This window comes from Leopardus geoffroyi, chromosome C2 (assembly GCF_018350155.1).
Source record: "Leopardus geoffroyi isolate Oge1 chromosome C2, O.geoffroyi_Oge1_pat1.0, whole genome shotgun sequence".
NCBI classification, from domain to species: Eukaryota; Metazoa; Chordata; class Mammalia; order Carnivora; family Felidae; genus Leopardus; species Leopardus geoffroyi.
Window position 1 is genome coordinate 6,567,137 of NC_059333.1, and position 14,878 is coordinate 6,582,014.

General features: G+C 47.4%; 1 protein-coding gene and 1 long non-coding RNA gene across 4 annotated transcripts; both read left to right on the forward strand.

The window, feature by feature from the left end:
- Nucleotides 1–165: 165 nt before the first annotated feature.
- Nucleotides 166–10,639, forward strand: PSMG1 (proteasome assembly chaperone 1). 3 transcript variants are annotated; one of them, XM_045501359.1, is made up of 7 exons: nucleotides 166–393; nucleotides 1,589–1,695; nucleotides 2,931–3,082; nucleotides 4,858–4,920; nucleotides 7,705–7,903; nucleotides 8,781–8,917; nucleotides 10,424–10,639. In XM_045501359.1, exons 1-7 carry the CDS (start codon nucleotides 260–262, stop codon nucleotides 10,496–10,498), a joined length of 867 nt encoding a protein of 288 aa, XP_045357315.1. In that variant the 5' UTR covers nucleotides 166–259; the 3' UTR covers nucleotides 10,499–10,639. The 3 variants fall into 3 exon arrangements, with proteins under 3 accessions (XP_045357315.1, XP_045357316.1, XP_045357317.1); XM_045501360.1 differs by lacking the exon at nucleotides 4,858–4,920 and having other exon boundaries at nucleotides 208–393; XM_045501361.1 differs by lacking the exon at nucleotides 1,589–1,695 and having other exon boundaries at nucleotides 280–393.
- Nucleotides 10,640–11,419: 780 nt separating this feature from the next.
- Nucleotides 11,420–14,627, forward strand: LOC123610575. Its single transcript, XR_006718207.1, has 2 exons — nucleotides 11,420–13,012; nucleotides 13,220–14,627. It is a non-coding gene; the product is annotated as an uncharacterized LOC123610575 (long non-coding RNA).
- Nucleotides 14,628–14,878: the final 251 nt, after the last annotated feature.

The following is a 14,878-nucleotide window of genomic DNA, read 5'->3' on the forward strand; positions in this document are numbered from 1 at the left end:
CACGCCGCGGGCCCCGCCCCCGCCGCCGGCTCGCCTCTCTAGCCCGCAGTCATCAGGCCTCTCGGTGCCCCTGAGGACTCAAGCTGCGGGAGCAGACGCTTGGGATTGGCGCGGCCTCGGCACCCGGCGCGCGTGCGCGGGGGCGTGGCGTGAGGGCGGAGTTCAGGGGCGCGGGGGCGGTGCAGGGGGCGTGGCGGCGCGGGGGCGCATGCGCTGAGCCGGCGCGCCGCGGTTAGCCTGGGAAGGTGGTGGGGTGGGTATGGCGGCCACGTTCTTCGGAGAGGTGGTGAAGGCGCCGTGCCGAGCCGGGACGGAAGACCAGGAGGAAGAGGAGGACGAGAGGAGGGAGACGGCCGAGGACAGGGAGGTGCGGCGGCAGCTGGCGCGGAAGAGGTGAGGTCCTGGGCGCAGGACCCTGGGGCTTGCGGCCGGTCCGCGGCCCCGCTCTGCCTGGGGCTCGCCCGGCACAACCTGCCCGGGGTTCAGTGGGGGGCCTCGGCGCGGCCGGCAGAGCCAGCCCGCGGCCTCGCTGGGCCCTCCCTCTGCGTGGACTTGGGGGCACTCGTGACGTGTTCCCGGGCTGCGGTGCCGTCGCTGGGCCCCGCGGTCGTCGCGTGTTTGGTTCGTGGACTTAAGACAGCTCTCTCAAAAGCCTCTTTATCCTCCGCGCCACTCTTCGTTAGCATCGGTATCGGCAGCAGGTGGATGATCTGTCTCTTTAAAAACACAATTATTTCCAAACACACACAGGTTGGAGAAAGTAGTAAAGTGACCCTTCATCCCTACCCAGTCATGTAAATTCAGCAGTTAATGAAGATTTTGCCGCATTTATCTCCCGCCACCCCGAGTGACCATAGCCTTTCACCTCGACATTTTTCAGAACGCACCTCAAAAGATATAGGCACTTTCTTGCATATGCTGTTATAACCCCTGACAAAATTAATAATTCCTGTTACCATTTAATAGTCCGTGCATGATCAGATTTATTCAGTAATCTCAAACATGATGTTCACAGTGTGTTTGTGTAAATCAAAATCCTGACAAGGTCCACACATTACCTTTGGACTTTTCTGTCTCTTGAGATGCCCATCATTTAGAGCAGCCCCTTCTCACCCATGCTGAGAGACGTGTCCTGTAGGGTGTCCCACACTCTGGATTTGTCTGATCTAACGTGTGTGTCCATTACCTGCCTTTCCTGTAAATGGATGTTCCTTTTAGAGGCGTGGTCAGGTGCAAGTTCAATATTTTGCTGGCAAGAATGCTTCCGCGGTGGTGCTTGGTGTTTCTTGTTGCCCACTGTGACCCAGTTGTCCCACTTTTAGGGATGCTAAGATTGATTGATTGATCAGTGGGTCAGGTGGACAGCCTGATCTTCATTGTGGAGTTCTCCGTGAGTTTTGCATCAGGTGGTTTTATCTGTTATTGTTGCTCCAACCTGTTGTTTCCTTTCAATTGTAATTACATTCTTTATGAGATTAGAGTTTGCATGTTACCTATTATAAGACGTATTTATAGTACCCTTTTTCTCCTTATATGGTGCTAAGTATATTTAAGTTGTTTTAGTTTTGTTTTTTGTTTCTTGTGTTAGGGAGGTGCGGCTCTTTCGAAGACAAACAAAAACATCTTTGGAAGTTTCTCTGCTGGAAAAATATCCTTGCTCCAAGTTCATAATTGCTATAGGAACTAATGCAGTAGGTGAGTGGAAATGTGTTAGACTGAACCTTTTGTTGAAAGAGCAAAATCCAAAGTTACTTATTGCTTTCCATCGTAAAAGATTTCAAATGTCTGTTACTTTTGTAGAAAAAGTCATAGCAGAGTAACTTTGTATCTGAGTAAAGTCTATGCCTCCTCATGTGACACCAATAAGACTTAAAGGAAGTGTTCTTGGGGCGCCTGGGTGGCTCAGTCGGTTGAGCTTCCCACTTACGGCTCAGGTCATGATCTCATGGTCTTGTGAGTTCGAGCTCCGAGTTGGGCTCTGTGCTGACAGCTCGGAGCCTGGAGCCTGCTTCAGATTCTGTGTCTCCCTCTCTCTCTGACCTTCCCCCGTTCATGCTCTGTCTCTCTCTGTCTCAAAAATAAATAAACATTAAAAAAAAAATTTTTTTTTAAGTATTAAAAAAAAAAAAATGAAAAAGGAAGTGTTCTTAGCTCCAGGAGGTTGTAAATTCCGGGAACTGGGTTTATAGTGTGTTGAGGTATCCAGATTTCTTTAGACTCCTGGGTCTGTGTGGGGCTGACTTGGAGGGACAGAGGTGGCATGTGTACGTGGCCCCCTTGCACCAGTGGTTCTTCACGGTGTTTGAATTAACAGGCTCTTGATAACACGATGAGAACCCTAAAAGTAACTATGATCGCTCACAATTCTGAGCGTTCTGTCGCTAACGTTTTTGAGCCCTCAAGTTTGAAGGCCTGTTCATGGATGCCTGCATCTGATAGGTTAATGTTAGCACAGAGCAGAGTTCGTCCAGAACAATGTACACGTGCACGTGCACAAACCTGTGTAGTTTTAGCCAGTTCACAGGCTGTGGGGAGAGCCTTCGGGGTCTCCAGTGAAGTAGACCCCTTGCCCTATAAGGTAGCCCCAGTGCTTGGAGGACATCGTTAAGTACATGGTACATAACTACGGACTCATTGACGCAAAATGCTCCTGGCCTGGAATTTTCCCGCAAGTGGTACATTGTGAGTGTGCGGTAAAGTCCGGCGGTAAACCTGTGTCCTCAGTTCCTGCCTCTAATCTGTATTTGGGGGCAGTAGCCTTTAACTTCCTGAGGCCTCAGTTTCCTTTCCTGCAAAAGGGTGGTGTAAGGTCAGTGGTCTTAATGGCTCTTGTAGCTCTAGGATTCTAGGGTAACTTGGAACTGTTCTTTATTGTAGAAAATGCAGCTTGCAGAACCAAGCACTAACTCAATGTGAATTGTTTTTCGCAGCATTTTTGTCGTCATTTGTTATGAATTCAGGAGTCTGGGAAGAAGTCGGTTGTGCCAAACTCTGGAATGAATGGTGTAGAACAACGGACACCGTACATCTTTCCCCGACGGATGCCTTTTGTGTGTTTTATCATCTAAAATCGAATCCCTCGGTATGTGGGGATTGCTCGCATGCTTCAGAAGTAGTTGTTTAGCATTGTTCACGTGGTGTCCGTTTGAAGTCTGTGTTCCTTTACCTCTCCTGTTGGGCTGAGGAATTCTGCCTGTAGGCAGTGCCAGTAAGCACTCTTTTCTTTACGTGAATAGCAACAGGATATATACGGTGTGTTGATAAAGTTCCTAGGAAATTCGGAGATTGCTTTGGTAGGAAAAAACCATAAACAGTAGACATTCAGACCTTGCGCTCATTCACAAAATTCTTTCAGCGTGCAACTCTTAAGTGTGCAAAACCGTGTTCACTCTGAGAAAGCAGGGGGTTGTCCTTTGTTGCTGTGTACCCAGTGTTCAGCAAATGCCTGGTTCATGCCGGAAGCTCCGTTAACGTTTGCTGAACAGATGGCAGCTGTATGCGTTCTCAGCACAATTCTCTGGACATCGAGCTTCTCCCCTGTCCTGATTTGTCCTGATTTGTTAAGTCCGAAAAGTCATTCTGGAGCTGATGCTAAGGAATTTCCTCGTGTCCTGTGCATTTGAATCCTAATCTTGGGTCCATTCAGAGGACACGGCCCAGTGGGCAGTTTGAGAGATGAGTCAGGCAGATGAGGTGGCCAGGCAGGTGACGTGTGTCCCCACCTGCTTGTCTGACAGAGTACCGTTCCACAGCTGCTGAACACTTGAACAAGGGCCAGGGCAGGGGTCCCAAACAATGGAAGAAGTCACTAATTCCAAAATATTAGAATGTGGCTTCTTTCAAAAGGTAAGGGTTCTACATGTTAGCCTTTTAAAATGTAAAGTTTGATTTTGTAATACTTAACCGTTTTTTTTTTTTAACACGTAATCCAAAGCTATTTAAGTTCATGTGAGGATTTTTATACACATCCAGCATTTATAGGAAATAACGAAACTAAGCATGTTTTCGATTTGATCTTTAGTTGGAAATATTTCACTTTAGAATGGCTTGTGAAGGTCAGGTAGGAGAAATTTCTGTCCCTTCGTCTGGTCGTACCATTTATTACTCAGCTCTCTCTTGATTATGCAGAACCTGCGTGTGTAGTTCATTATGTATCCAGTCTTTGTCTTTTCCCCTGTCGCCAGGCACCGTTTCCCCCTCCTGTGCTTCCCTTGGGTAATTAAGTGTCAGCATTTCTGGCAATATTTTAATGGATGTTGTTGAGTTCAGTGGATAATATCATTCCATGAGTATTAATAATCAAGAATCCATCATTTTATGGCATGGGATCGTTACAAATTACTTCATTTTGACCATATGGTTTGGAACTTGGTTTCTAAAATAATAACATCTTCACAGGCACCGGTACCGTTCTAGAATGCCACTTGGGCTGAGGTGCTGTCAGGCTATCGTTCACTCTGATAGCTCCTAGTGTTTGTATAATGCTTACATTTTATAGTGTTTACGTTTATTTTGCATTCGGTCTTCATGGTGTGTGACCCCCCAGAAGGGCAACAGGACTGATAATTCCTGTGCTGTAAAGAAGATGCTGGTAGCATTTACTGGTAGTATCTTCAGGGTCTCCTGTGCGAGCTCTTGCGGTCACTCTGTCACTGTGTACTTTATTCTCGTGCTAACTGCCAGTAGTGGCTTGATTCTAAAATTTTAAAGATAAATGAATAAGCCAATAGCAGTGCAGAAAGACACGTGTTGTCTAAAGGTTATATTAGGATTCAAATGGTAATGTAAATGATGATAGTTTGGGGTGTGTGTAGAAGTCATTTGACCTGACAGAATACTTGGAATGTGATTTTCCAGGTCTTGCTCTGTCAGTGCAGCTGCTATGTTGCTGAAGACCAGCAGTATCAGTGGCTGGACAAGGTAAGAGAGAAGCGAAGGCTGGCCTGTGGTCACACCGAGTGACGTTTCTTAGGCGTTCTGTATCTTGACGCTTGAACCTACATAGCTAAGTACTGGAACAGGAGAAGTCTTTGTTGTTGCTTTTTTTTCTAAAAGATATTGTAGCAATCTATTACAAAATTCGAAGAATAAAAACTCATTTAACAAATGTAATCAGCAATGTGCTGAAGATTGTGGGTCATAGAAGCCTAAAGCATCTTGTGATTCTTCCCATCCACCGTATTGTGACCTTCGAAAGAGAAACAGGCTACTGACAAGAAATGGAACCGGGTCATGGCCAGGGGCAGAAAACAGCAGTGCTGACAGTGTTGGCTGGAGATGTCCCGAGTTGGGAGGCAGGAAATGGGCGTGAGCTGGATTCAGGGGGTTGGCACCCAGCTGCTGCTTGCTCCAAATTCCAAAATATTACATCCATTTTTCTTAGCATTAGGATAAATTAATTGAGGCTTCATTCTGTGGGAAAATTGTGCACATAGTATGTGCCCAATAAAACATATTTTTCAGGAGCGCCTGGGTGGCTCGGTTGTTTAAGCGTCGGACTTTGGCTCAGGTCATGATCTCATGGTTCATGGGTTCGAGCCCCGCGTCGGGCGCTGTGCTGACAGCTCAGAGCTTAGAGCCTGCTTGGTATTCTGTGTCTCCCTCACTCTCTGCTCCTCCCCGTTCATGCTCTGTCTCTCAAAAATAAATAAATGTTAAAAAGAATTAAAAAAGAAAATCATTTTTCAGCAAAGAATTTAGGAGTTTTAGAGAATACTCATGATTCTGGTAGTTGCATATTATTATTATTTTTAAATAATTAATTTATTTTTGAAAGAGAGAGAATTTGGGTATTTTAAATAATTAATTTATTTTTGAAAGAGAGGAGCGGGCAGAGAGAGAGAATCCCAACCAGGCTGTGCATTGTCAGCGCAGAGCCCAATGCAGGGCTCGAACCTGCAAACTGAGATTGTGACCTGAGCCAAAACCAAGAGTCAGATGCTTAACCAACTGAGCCACCCAGGTGCCCCCAGTTGCATATTATTTTTAAAGGAAGTAGGTCTCATATATATCTTAGTAACATTTCAGCTTAAATCTTAGATATATTTTTGTATAGCTGTTAAAATTAAATTCATTAGAAATAAGAAACTTGATGTATGCCTGTTTCAGACCAGATTGGCATACTTAGAAACATTTATTAAAAATTATTAAATACATTTTATTAAATGAGGAATTATTTAAGAAGGTCTTTGACCCTTCCCATGATCCTGTATGTGATTTTGTGTTTTGTACCAATATTTATTTTTCTAGGGAGAGTCCCTAGCTTTCCTCAGATCTCAGAAGGGCAGGAAACTGCTGTGTTAATTCGTGTTTTTTGATTTAAGTAGGATGACTATTACGTCAAAAATATTTTATTATTTTTGTACTACAGAGCACCTTTTCTCTTCCAGACTTAAAAAACTTTTTAATCAGTATTTTTTTTTTTTTTTTTCCTGTGGGACACTCTTTGGGTCCCCCTACTGTTTGGTTCATGTCAGCCACAAAATCCTAATAATCACACATAGTCTAACAGAGTGCTCAAGTGTGAATTCAGACTACAGGTATTACAGGGAGGATGATAAGTTAGGCCTTGTGAGTAATGTTGTTTTTCTTTTTTTTTAATTAAAAAAATTTTAAATTTATTTTTGAGAGAGACAGATAGTGCAAGCAGGGGAGGGGCAGAGAGAGACACCGAATTTGAAGCAGATTCCAGCCTCTGAGCTGTCAGCACAGAGCCCAGCGTGGGCCTCGAACTCATGAACCGTGAGATCATGACCGTGCCGAAGTCAGGTGCTCAACCAACTGAGCCACCCAGGCACCCCAGTAATGTATCTTACATGGGATGTACCTGCTGACAGATGTATATTGTGTTAACTATTTTGTGTTTGTTTACAGATCTGTGATATGATGAAGTTAGGCTTACAAATCCTTTATGACACATAGAATCTTTAGTTCTGTTGTTATTGTTTGAAAAGCCATTCTCTTTTCATAAAATATTTTCCAAAGTGGCCTAAAGTCTCCTTTTTTTTCTTTAAAAAATAGCTGCTTTTTTGGGTTTACATCACCATAGGTTTTAAAAGCTGGAAGGGTCCTTGGAAATTCATGAAATACAAACTTGGGAGGAAATAAAGGTCTAGAGTGATTGAAACTTGCCTACAATGGAAATAGTGAACTTAATCACTTGCACTGATACAGCACTATTGTGCATACAACTTGCAGCTTAGAAACGTCTTCATTAGGAAGCGTTCTAGAACACATCAGTACATGGATTAGAGCAAGGGGATCGCTTCCTTTTGCTGATAGACTCCTATTCTGAAGGTAGCTTGCAAGTAAAGCCGTGTTTAGAAATAACCTCCCTTAGTCGAGATCTCGTAGTCAAGTGGCAGGTCCACTCTCGGTGCCAGTCCTGGTTATCCCCGCAGCTGCTCTGGCCGTGTGTGTTCCTGACTTCCATTTACTACAGGTTGCAGTTCCCTCAGGTGGGTGGGCAGTACTGTCGTTCTTAGTTCGCAGATGAGGAAAGTGACGTAGAAAATCACCAAGCTAGACCGTGACAGAACCGAGATCACGCCCAGGTGAGGGGACAGCAAAGCACGTACTCTGTCTTTCAGTGGACGCGTCCACCTCGCAAGGCACGGTGAATGGTGTTGGGTAAACAGCCAGAGGCATGTTTCTATTCCGTAACAAAATTAGAGATGTCTTTTAACTTGGGGTCACTTTTGCTAGGTCTTTGGCTCTTGTCCAAGGAAGAACATGCAAGTGACTGTGCTCACGTGTCGACATGTTACTGACTATAAAACCGCAGAATCTACCAGCAGCCTCCATTCTCCTTTCCTGAAAGCCCTAAAAACAGAGAATTTCAAAGAGCCTCCGTGCTGTTCACTGCTAGAACAACCAAATATTGTGCATGATCTTCCTGCCGCAGGTGGTATTAAAATTTGTAATATTTACGTTACAGCTTATTATTGTTGAATTGGTTATTTGACTGTTGGAGGTCTTTTTAAAGTAGTTTTTGATGATGACTGATACCAGTGTTCTGCTGTTCATCTTTAATGTCTGTTGTTGCTAGTAGGTTGTGTTTGATGTGAGTTTTAACGTTTTCCAGACACACAGCTCCCACGCGAGAGCAGCTCAGAGTTCTTAATTAACTGCTAGGCTTCAGAGTTGCTCTGTTTCTTTTTGGTCCGTGATAACTCATCATGCAGGCCAGTGTTAGATGTAAATTGTTGGTGCACGAAAAGTTGGTAAAGTATGTTTTAATTGTTGACATGGAAGTCTCCAGAAACTGAATCGTAGTAGTATTGTCAATATTTTATTTTTTACTCCTGTTGTTAATTATACCCTAGCATCGTATCAAAATGAGATTGTCAGTTACTTTTCAGTAGCTGATATGTTATATAATTGCTATTTGTTAATAAGTAAAAGTTTTTTCCTCCGTTAAATGTTAGGTTTACTAGAATAAGTGGCTAAGTATTTTACATTGTGCACTATGTATTTATTATTTACTTTTAATTTATTATATTCAGCAAAATTTTAATCTTGAAGTTACTTAAGATGTGTCTCAGGGTTTTCAGGAAATGCAAAATAAACTGTTTATAAACGCAAGAAATTACTTAGGAAGATAAATGAGCTTTGAAAGAACATATGCATTGTAAGGGGTTTAATATGGCAGTAAACACTTTGATTAAGGGAGGCAACAGAGACAACTGTTTTTAAAAGTAGCCTTTTTTATATAGACATGTTTAGTGTAAAAATCACATAGTAGAAGACTTCAATGGTTTTTTCCCTTGTATGACTCATAGTTCTGAGTTACTGCCAAGTGTGGAAAATCCCTGCGATTCTGTACTTGTGCTATACTGACGTGATGAAGTTGGACCTCATTACAGTTGGAGCTTTTAAGCCTGTCCTTTCTTCCAGAAGCTTGAAAGGTTTGGTTAAGGTAAGGTTTTCACTCACTGACTTAATAGCTGAGTTGCCACGAACTTAGTAACAGGTGTAAATTTCTGGTACCAATGCAAAACCCAAGCAACACTTAGAGATCCTTTTTTCTCAGAATAAAGCTTTCTAGTCCGGCACGTTGAGTGGGCCCGTCACCCTCTTTTAGATGTGCTCCTGTAACTCGAGAACTGTTTTCCCACTTTCTCATGGTAGATCCTTGCAGTGTATGGATATAAATCCCAGGCGGCTATGTAGAAAGATGGTTTCACCGTTCAGGAAGTTTCTGTAACTAACTCGTTTGGAAGGTTGTAATGTTTAAGAAGGCAGTCGTGAGCACAGCAGGGATCAGATTATCAACGTTGATTCACTTAATTTTGCGTGGGGCTGGCTGCTCTCGGTGCGTGTGTCGTGGGCTCTTGCCCCAGGAAGGTTCACGCTGGGACGTGTGCACAGGTTTGCCTGTGGTTGCTGGTAGTTGAGGACCCCGCCCCCCTCCTGTCCCCGAGGGGCTTGCTGAAAGTGCAGGGACCCTGGTGAAGAACTTCTCTCTTACAGGGAAGAGACTGCAACAGTGTTCACAGTGCAAGTCCTGTTTTATTCTAGAATGGCCATGGGCGTTAAGACACCTTTTCGGGCATGTTCTGTTGGGGTTAGCTCTTAAATTAGTTTGCTTGCTAGGTGGTCAGCTCCGTGGGAATGGACTGCGTTTCTCCATTTCGGTACCGCCCCCGCCCGTCATGTACCTGGCATGTAGGAGGATGCCCGGTCGTTTGTTGAATTCTTAGGAATAAAACCGGAAAACGAATGTAATCCAAGCATAATTTCAAATTACCGGGAGTCATGAGCGGTTCTCTCGTTAGCACCACTTCCAGAGCACATACTAATAGTCGGTTCGTGTCTGTAGTGAACGCATAGGCTCTTCCCACTGCCTGGTGAGTGGCCGCGGCTGGTGTGTCCCTGCTGTCATGCCCAGCCTTGGCCCACAGGTGGCGGAGGGGGCAGTAGCGCAGGCGACTGTGATGCCGGGCAGGGGAGCGGGAGGGAGGGAAGGAGAGGAGGAGGGGATGAGGCTCGTTTGTGGCGAGGCTGGCACTTTGGCTGGATCTGAGAGAGGGATGGATCCCTGTGGGCAGTGGCGTGTGCAGGGGGGCGTGTGCGGAGGGGTGCGTGCAGGGGGGCGTGCAGGGGGCGGCTGGGAGTGCAGAAGGGGGCAGGCTCGGGGCGCCTTTGAGGAGGGCGGGGCAGAGTTGGAATTGGGGGCGCAGGGGCGAGAGAGCTCCCGTGGGAGAGAGGCCGGGCTGGTGTGTGTGGAGGCCATGTGGCACCCCCAGCGGGTTTGGGGCAGGGGGAGGACATGCTTAGATGTTTCCTCCGCGGGAACACGGACATGCGCTGCCGCGGTCAGGTGCTCCGTTGATGTCCTGAGCCTGTGGGGTTGGAGTGGGTGGGTTCGTTGTAACCGAGTTCTCCATCTCCCTGTATTAACAACTTTTTTCTTTTCTTCCAGAATATTCCCCAGAGCACAGAGATACTGAAGAAGTTGATGACAACAAATGAGATTCAGAGTAACATTTACACGTGATTCCAGAGGTGGTTTTGTACAGTGTGTTATTACCCACCCGTTCCTTTAAACGGAGCTGCGTGTCCCGTTTTGTTGGTTCCTTTTTTTCCAAGGGGGGGTCTTTTGAGGGTGTTGAAACAGAATAAACTTATTTTAAATTCATTGTAGTTTTAGTTCCTTTCTTTGGTGATATAAGCCAGATGTTTTCTTGTATCCACTAGGTGGGAGTGTTGTTTTTTATTTGAATATTTTACAGTAATATAGTTAGACTTTTAAAAAAGCCACAGCTAACAGGTTTTATTAATACATAGGTATAGTTACTTTAGTGCAAAAATTCTGTGTGATATTTGAAAGTTGATTGGTGATTCTTAGTATGTGAAAAGTTTGTATTTTATGGTTTTTTTTTTTGTGGGTAAAAATTGACAGGGTAACAAGGTTCTGTATTTGCTCAAAATGAAACAAAACAAATGAGCATTTCCTCACTTTTCAGTACCACCTGACGGTGGCCTCTGCGCAGACTTTTCCGGGCCTGGTACAGCTCCCGCTGTGCCGGGGCCCCAGCACCGTGGGGACTGCCGTCGTTAGGATGTGGGGGGAGTCCTGAGCTCCATGTAGCTGAGCCACGACGTAAGACCACACACTAAACTGCATTGGTGAATGCAGATTTTCAAATGTTGGAGTTGAGAAATGCTTCTCATCTCTTTTTCATCTTCTTTTTTTTTTTTTTTTCAACGTTTATTATTTATTTTTGGGACAGAGAGAGACAGAGCATGAACGGGGGAGGGGCAGAGAGAGAGGGAGACACAGAATCGGAAACAGGCATCAGGCTGTGAGCCATCAGCCCAGAGCCCGACGCGGGGCTCGAACTCACGGACCACGAGATCGTGACCTGGCTGAAGTCGGATGCTTAACCGACTGCGCCACCCAGGCGCCCCATCTTTTTCATCTTCTTAGTTACGGAATCGTTTGTATGTTACAGATTTAGACTGTGTACTTGTACCTTCCAGATGGGCTGGGGTGGGGACATGGCTCCCCACTCTCATTCCCCCTGGCCTTGCGTGAGGCGCATGTGAATGTGCCCTCGTGCGGGACGTTGAAGTATCCTCCTCGTTGCAGAAGTGGATGCATCCGTTCAGAAGTGTGTTTGCAGAGCGCGATGGTGGCTTTGGGGTCTCGTCTGGAGCCTTTTCTTGCACTGCAGGTTAGTGTGGTCACGAACACAGAGCGACCTTAAAAATGAGCAAATCCCAGGCCGTCCCCTACAGGCTGGGTGGCTGTGGGTAGATGCCGTAAGGCCCTTGGGAGCCCCAGTTTTCTCATCTGTAAACTGCAGATAGAACCCGAAGGGAAAATTAATGAGTTAATGGAAGTGTGCAGTAAGTGTTTCTTCCTTCAGGTGTCCGTTTTCATCTGCTCAGTGAGGAAGAATCTATCTGCTCATGTGGTTGGGTGGTTGTAAATATAAACATATAAAAATGGCTTTTGATGAACAGGAAGATGGTACTTCTGCGTGCACATGCCTGTGTGCCTGTCCCGAGGGTCCCGACTGGCCGGTGCGGCCAGGATAGAGCGACAGGCACTGCCCCCCCCCCCCCCCCCCCCCCCCCCCGCCCCAGTCCCTTCTCAGTACTGCATGCCGAACGCAAGAACCACGATTCTTGGCAACATAACGGCCAGGAGTGGTGTAGTTGGGGGAGGTGTGCGGTGAGTGGTTGGGTTCATCACTATTGGGCGGGGGGCTTGTAAAACGTTCCTTACTTTGCACTGAGGTTCATTAAGAGTAACAGATCAGTAACTCTTCAGAGACCTAGAATCTGTCGTTCTATTCATATGAGTAAGTCACGGATGTGAATGGTGGTGGTTTCTGGAGAAGAGTGATCAGGATGAACCGAAATGGTCACCTACGATGCTGACATCTCTCTTTTTAATGCCAGCGGACACTCCTTTCTGAACCGTATTCAAGTCCTGTGATCTTTAATTTGGGCTGGGGAGTGGGGCAGAGAGGAGGATTGCCGGAACGATGAGGAGAGAGCATCCGCACTGCCTGCTGCCCACAGCCCTGGTTGTTCAGGGTCCACGCGGATCGCTCACGGGCGCGCTCCCCACAAGGCGCCCTCAAGGGAAGCTCAGGTGAGGCTTGCTCGGGAGCCTGCAGCAACAGGAGGCGCTGTCGCCTGTCGTACCTTCCGCAGGGCGTGGCGTCTTAATGTCATTACCCGACTTCAGAGTGTCTGGGTGCTGGGTGTCTGAGCTGCGGGCCACCACCCCTCACGTGAAATCCGGTCGCCACAAACGTTTTTGAGTGTGAAAAGCACCAGTGGCGCCGATCTGGTGACCTATTTAAGGAACCCTCTGATGTTGCTGAAATCTACTGTTTATGGCCACAAACGGGAGCCTCGCGGTATTCTCTGCAGGTTACGTTTTGCCTAGTGAAGACCCACGACACGGTCACCCCATTACTGATTTGGGAAAGGAAAGGAGGGAGGCGAAGGGCACATCATTCTGAGTGTCGTTGACATGGCTCGCGAGAGACAGGTGAGCCCCGGTTCCTGCGAATTCACCTATGCCGTCTGGGTCCACCAAGCAGATCTGGGGGAGAGAGAGGAGAGGGTTTTCACGGAGGCCAGGTCAGTGCAGTTTCTTGTGTGAACGTCAGTTTTGCTTACTTAGAAACGGGGCCGAAGAGTTACGAAGCCTCCCTGTCCCTTCTCCGTCCGCGTTGCCGTTTCAGGGTGCTGTTAGTCCCCTTCAACCCGGACTGCATCCTGGAAGAGGAGCTCCTGCGACTGAGCCCAGGGAGGGGGACCGTGCCGCACCTGACACTGCCTGGACACGTTTACAGTTGTCATTTCATACCGTCCTTGGAACAGGCCGAGGAAGAGCCCCTGGAGTTTGGGCCCCACGGGGTCCGGCCCTGGTGAGGGCTGGGTTTAAGCAGCTTGGCTTTTCCTACAAAACTGCCCGCCCGAGGCTGGGAATGCAGGGCTCCTGGGCCTCACCGCTGGAACCATCCAGAAGACTGGAAACCCAGTGACCAGAGATGGCTCAGCCTCCCAGGGATGGAAGTGATCCGAAAGAACCAGGTTCCCCACCTCAGCAGCCCCACATCTCAAGTCCCGGGTGTGGCTCTGGGCACGGAGCGGCAGCTGGGGTCCCTCCCACCGCGGGCTTCTGGGGGCGTCTTGCACTCGGCTCCCCACGTGGCTCTCCCGACGCTCATCCCCCTTGTCCGTTCAGAAGTCTGCGGGAACCTGTTTCCTGCTGTGCCCGTTGGGGAGCTGAGGGTCTGAGTCCCTGCTGGAAAGGAAACCACAGGACATGTGGGCCGTGGCGCAGGAAGATGCTAGGCGAGGGATCTTTGCGGGCGTTCAGTTAAGCGTAACGGACCAGAAGTCTGAGAGCTGGCGGCAGAACTGCGCCCTAGACGCAAAACGGCATTTGACAGCATCTTCCTGGAATGTCAAGTCCTCTGGACGAGCCTGGTGAGGCCCGGCCAGGAGCTGCTGAAATGCCAGGGCGGCCGTCCCAGGGCACGTCCGCCCGCCACCCTGAGTCAGAATCCAGACAGCGCTACCCGCTAGGCCTGGCCCGTAGACCCGGTGGCGGACGCAAGGTGCCAGCCGGCCCGGCCGAGACGAGCTCCGTCCAGGCTGGTTTCTAGGCTCATCCCGGAAGAGGCTGCGTTCCTCCGTCCACCCCAGAATGCCTCCAACTTCAGGAGATGCGGGGCCTGGGCAAGGCCCCAGAATTGGCGGGCACGCTGGCCTACCCTGTCCCTGAGCTGCTGGCCTGCGGTGGGGTCCGTGGGCGCCTCCGAGGCCTTCTCACCCCCCGGACTCTTGAGTTCCACGCGATGGTTTTGCTCTGCGAGTGCGCCGAACGGTGGGGGTCTCCACTGGGGCAAATGCGGGCCTTTGATGTTTGTAACAAAACAACCTGTCTCTTCGGTTGCCATGTGGCTGCCAGACTGAGCATTGCTGGCGATTACTCAGAAATTCCGCTGCCTGTTCTAAACGGCCAGAGTGCTGGATTTAAACCACATATTAATAACTTGGCTGTCTGCTCAATCTCATAATATTAAATGTGAGGTTGTTCATGTATTCGTGTCTACACATTGTGAAACCGTTATTAAACATGACCCACACCAAAATAGCTCAGAGTGTATTTATTTCAAAGGAAACAGAATGATTTACGTTGAATCCTCATAGCTGCAGTGAACTTTAAAGGTATCTTGAGGAAAGGATAAAAGGCCATGCAATTACTGCAAGTTCACAGAAATGTTGGGACTTTTAAGATATGAAGTCCTTTTTATTTAGAAAGTTTTAGATGTTATTTATAACCAGAAAAGCATTTCTGCTTTTTGACTGATGATCTGCTTGGGTTTTTGATTGAATCTTCATT

What these genes read in the sequence shown, in the direction of transcription:
- PSMG1 (XM_045501359.1), top strand. Translation starts at nt 260, where the DNA reads ATGGCGGCCACGTTCTTCGGAGAGGTGGTGAAGGCGCCGTGCCGAGCC. An exon ending in ATCTAAAATCGAATCCCTCG is followed by an intron (nt 3,083 to 4,857) that starts GTATGTGGGGAT and finishes GTGATTTTCCAG; the next exon opens with GTCTTGCTCTGTCAGTGCAG. An exon ending in GCTTGAAAGGTTTGGTTAAG is followed by an intron (nt 8,918 to 10,423) that starts GTAAGGTTTTCA and finishes CTTTTCTTCCAG; the next exon opens with AATATTCCCCAGAGCACAGA.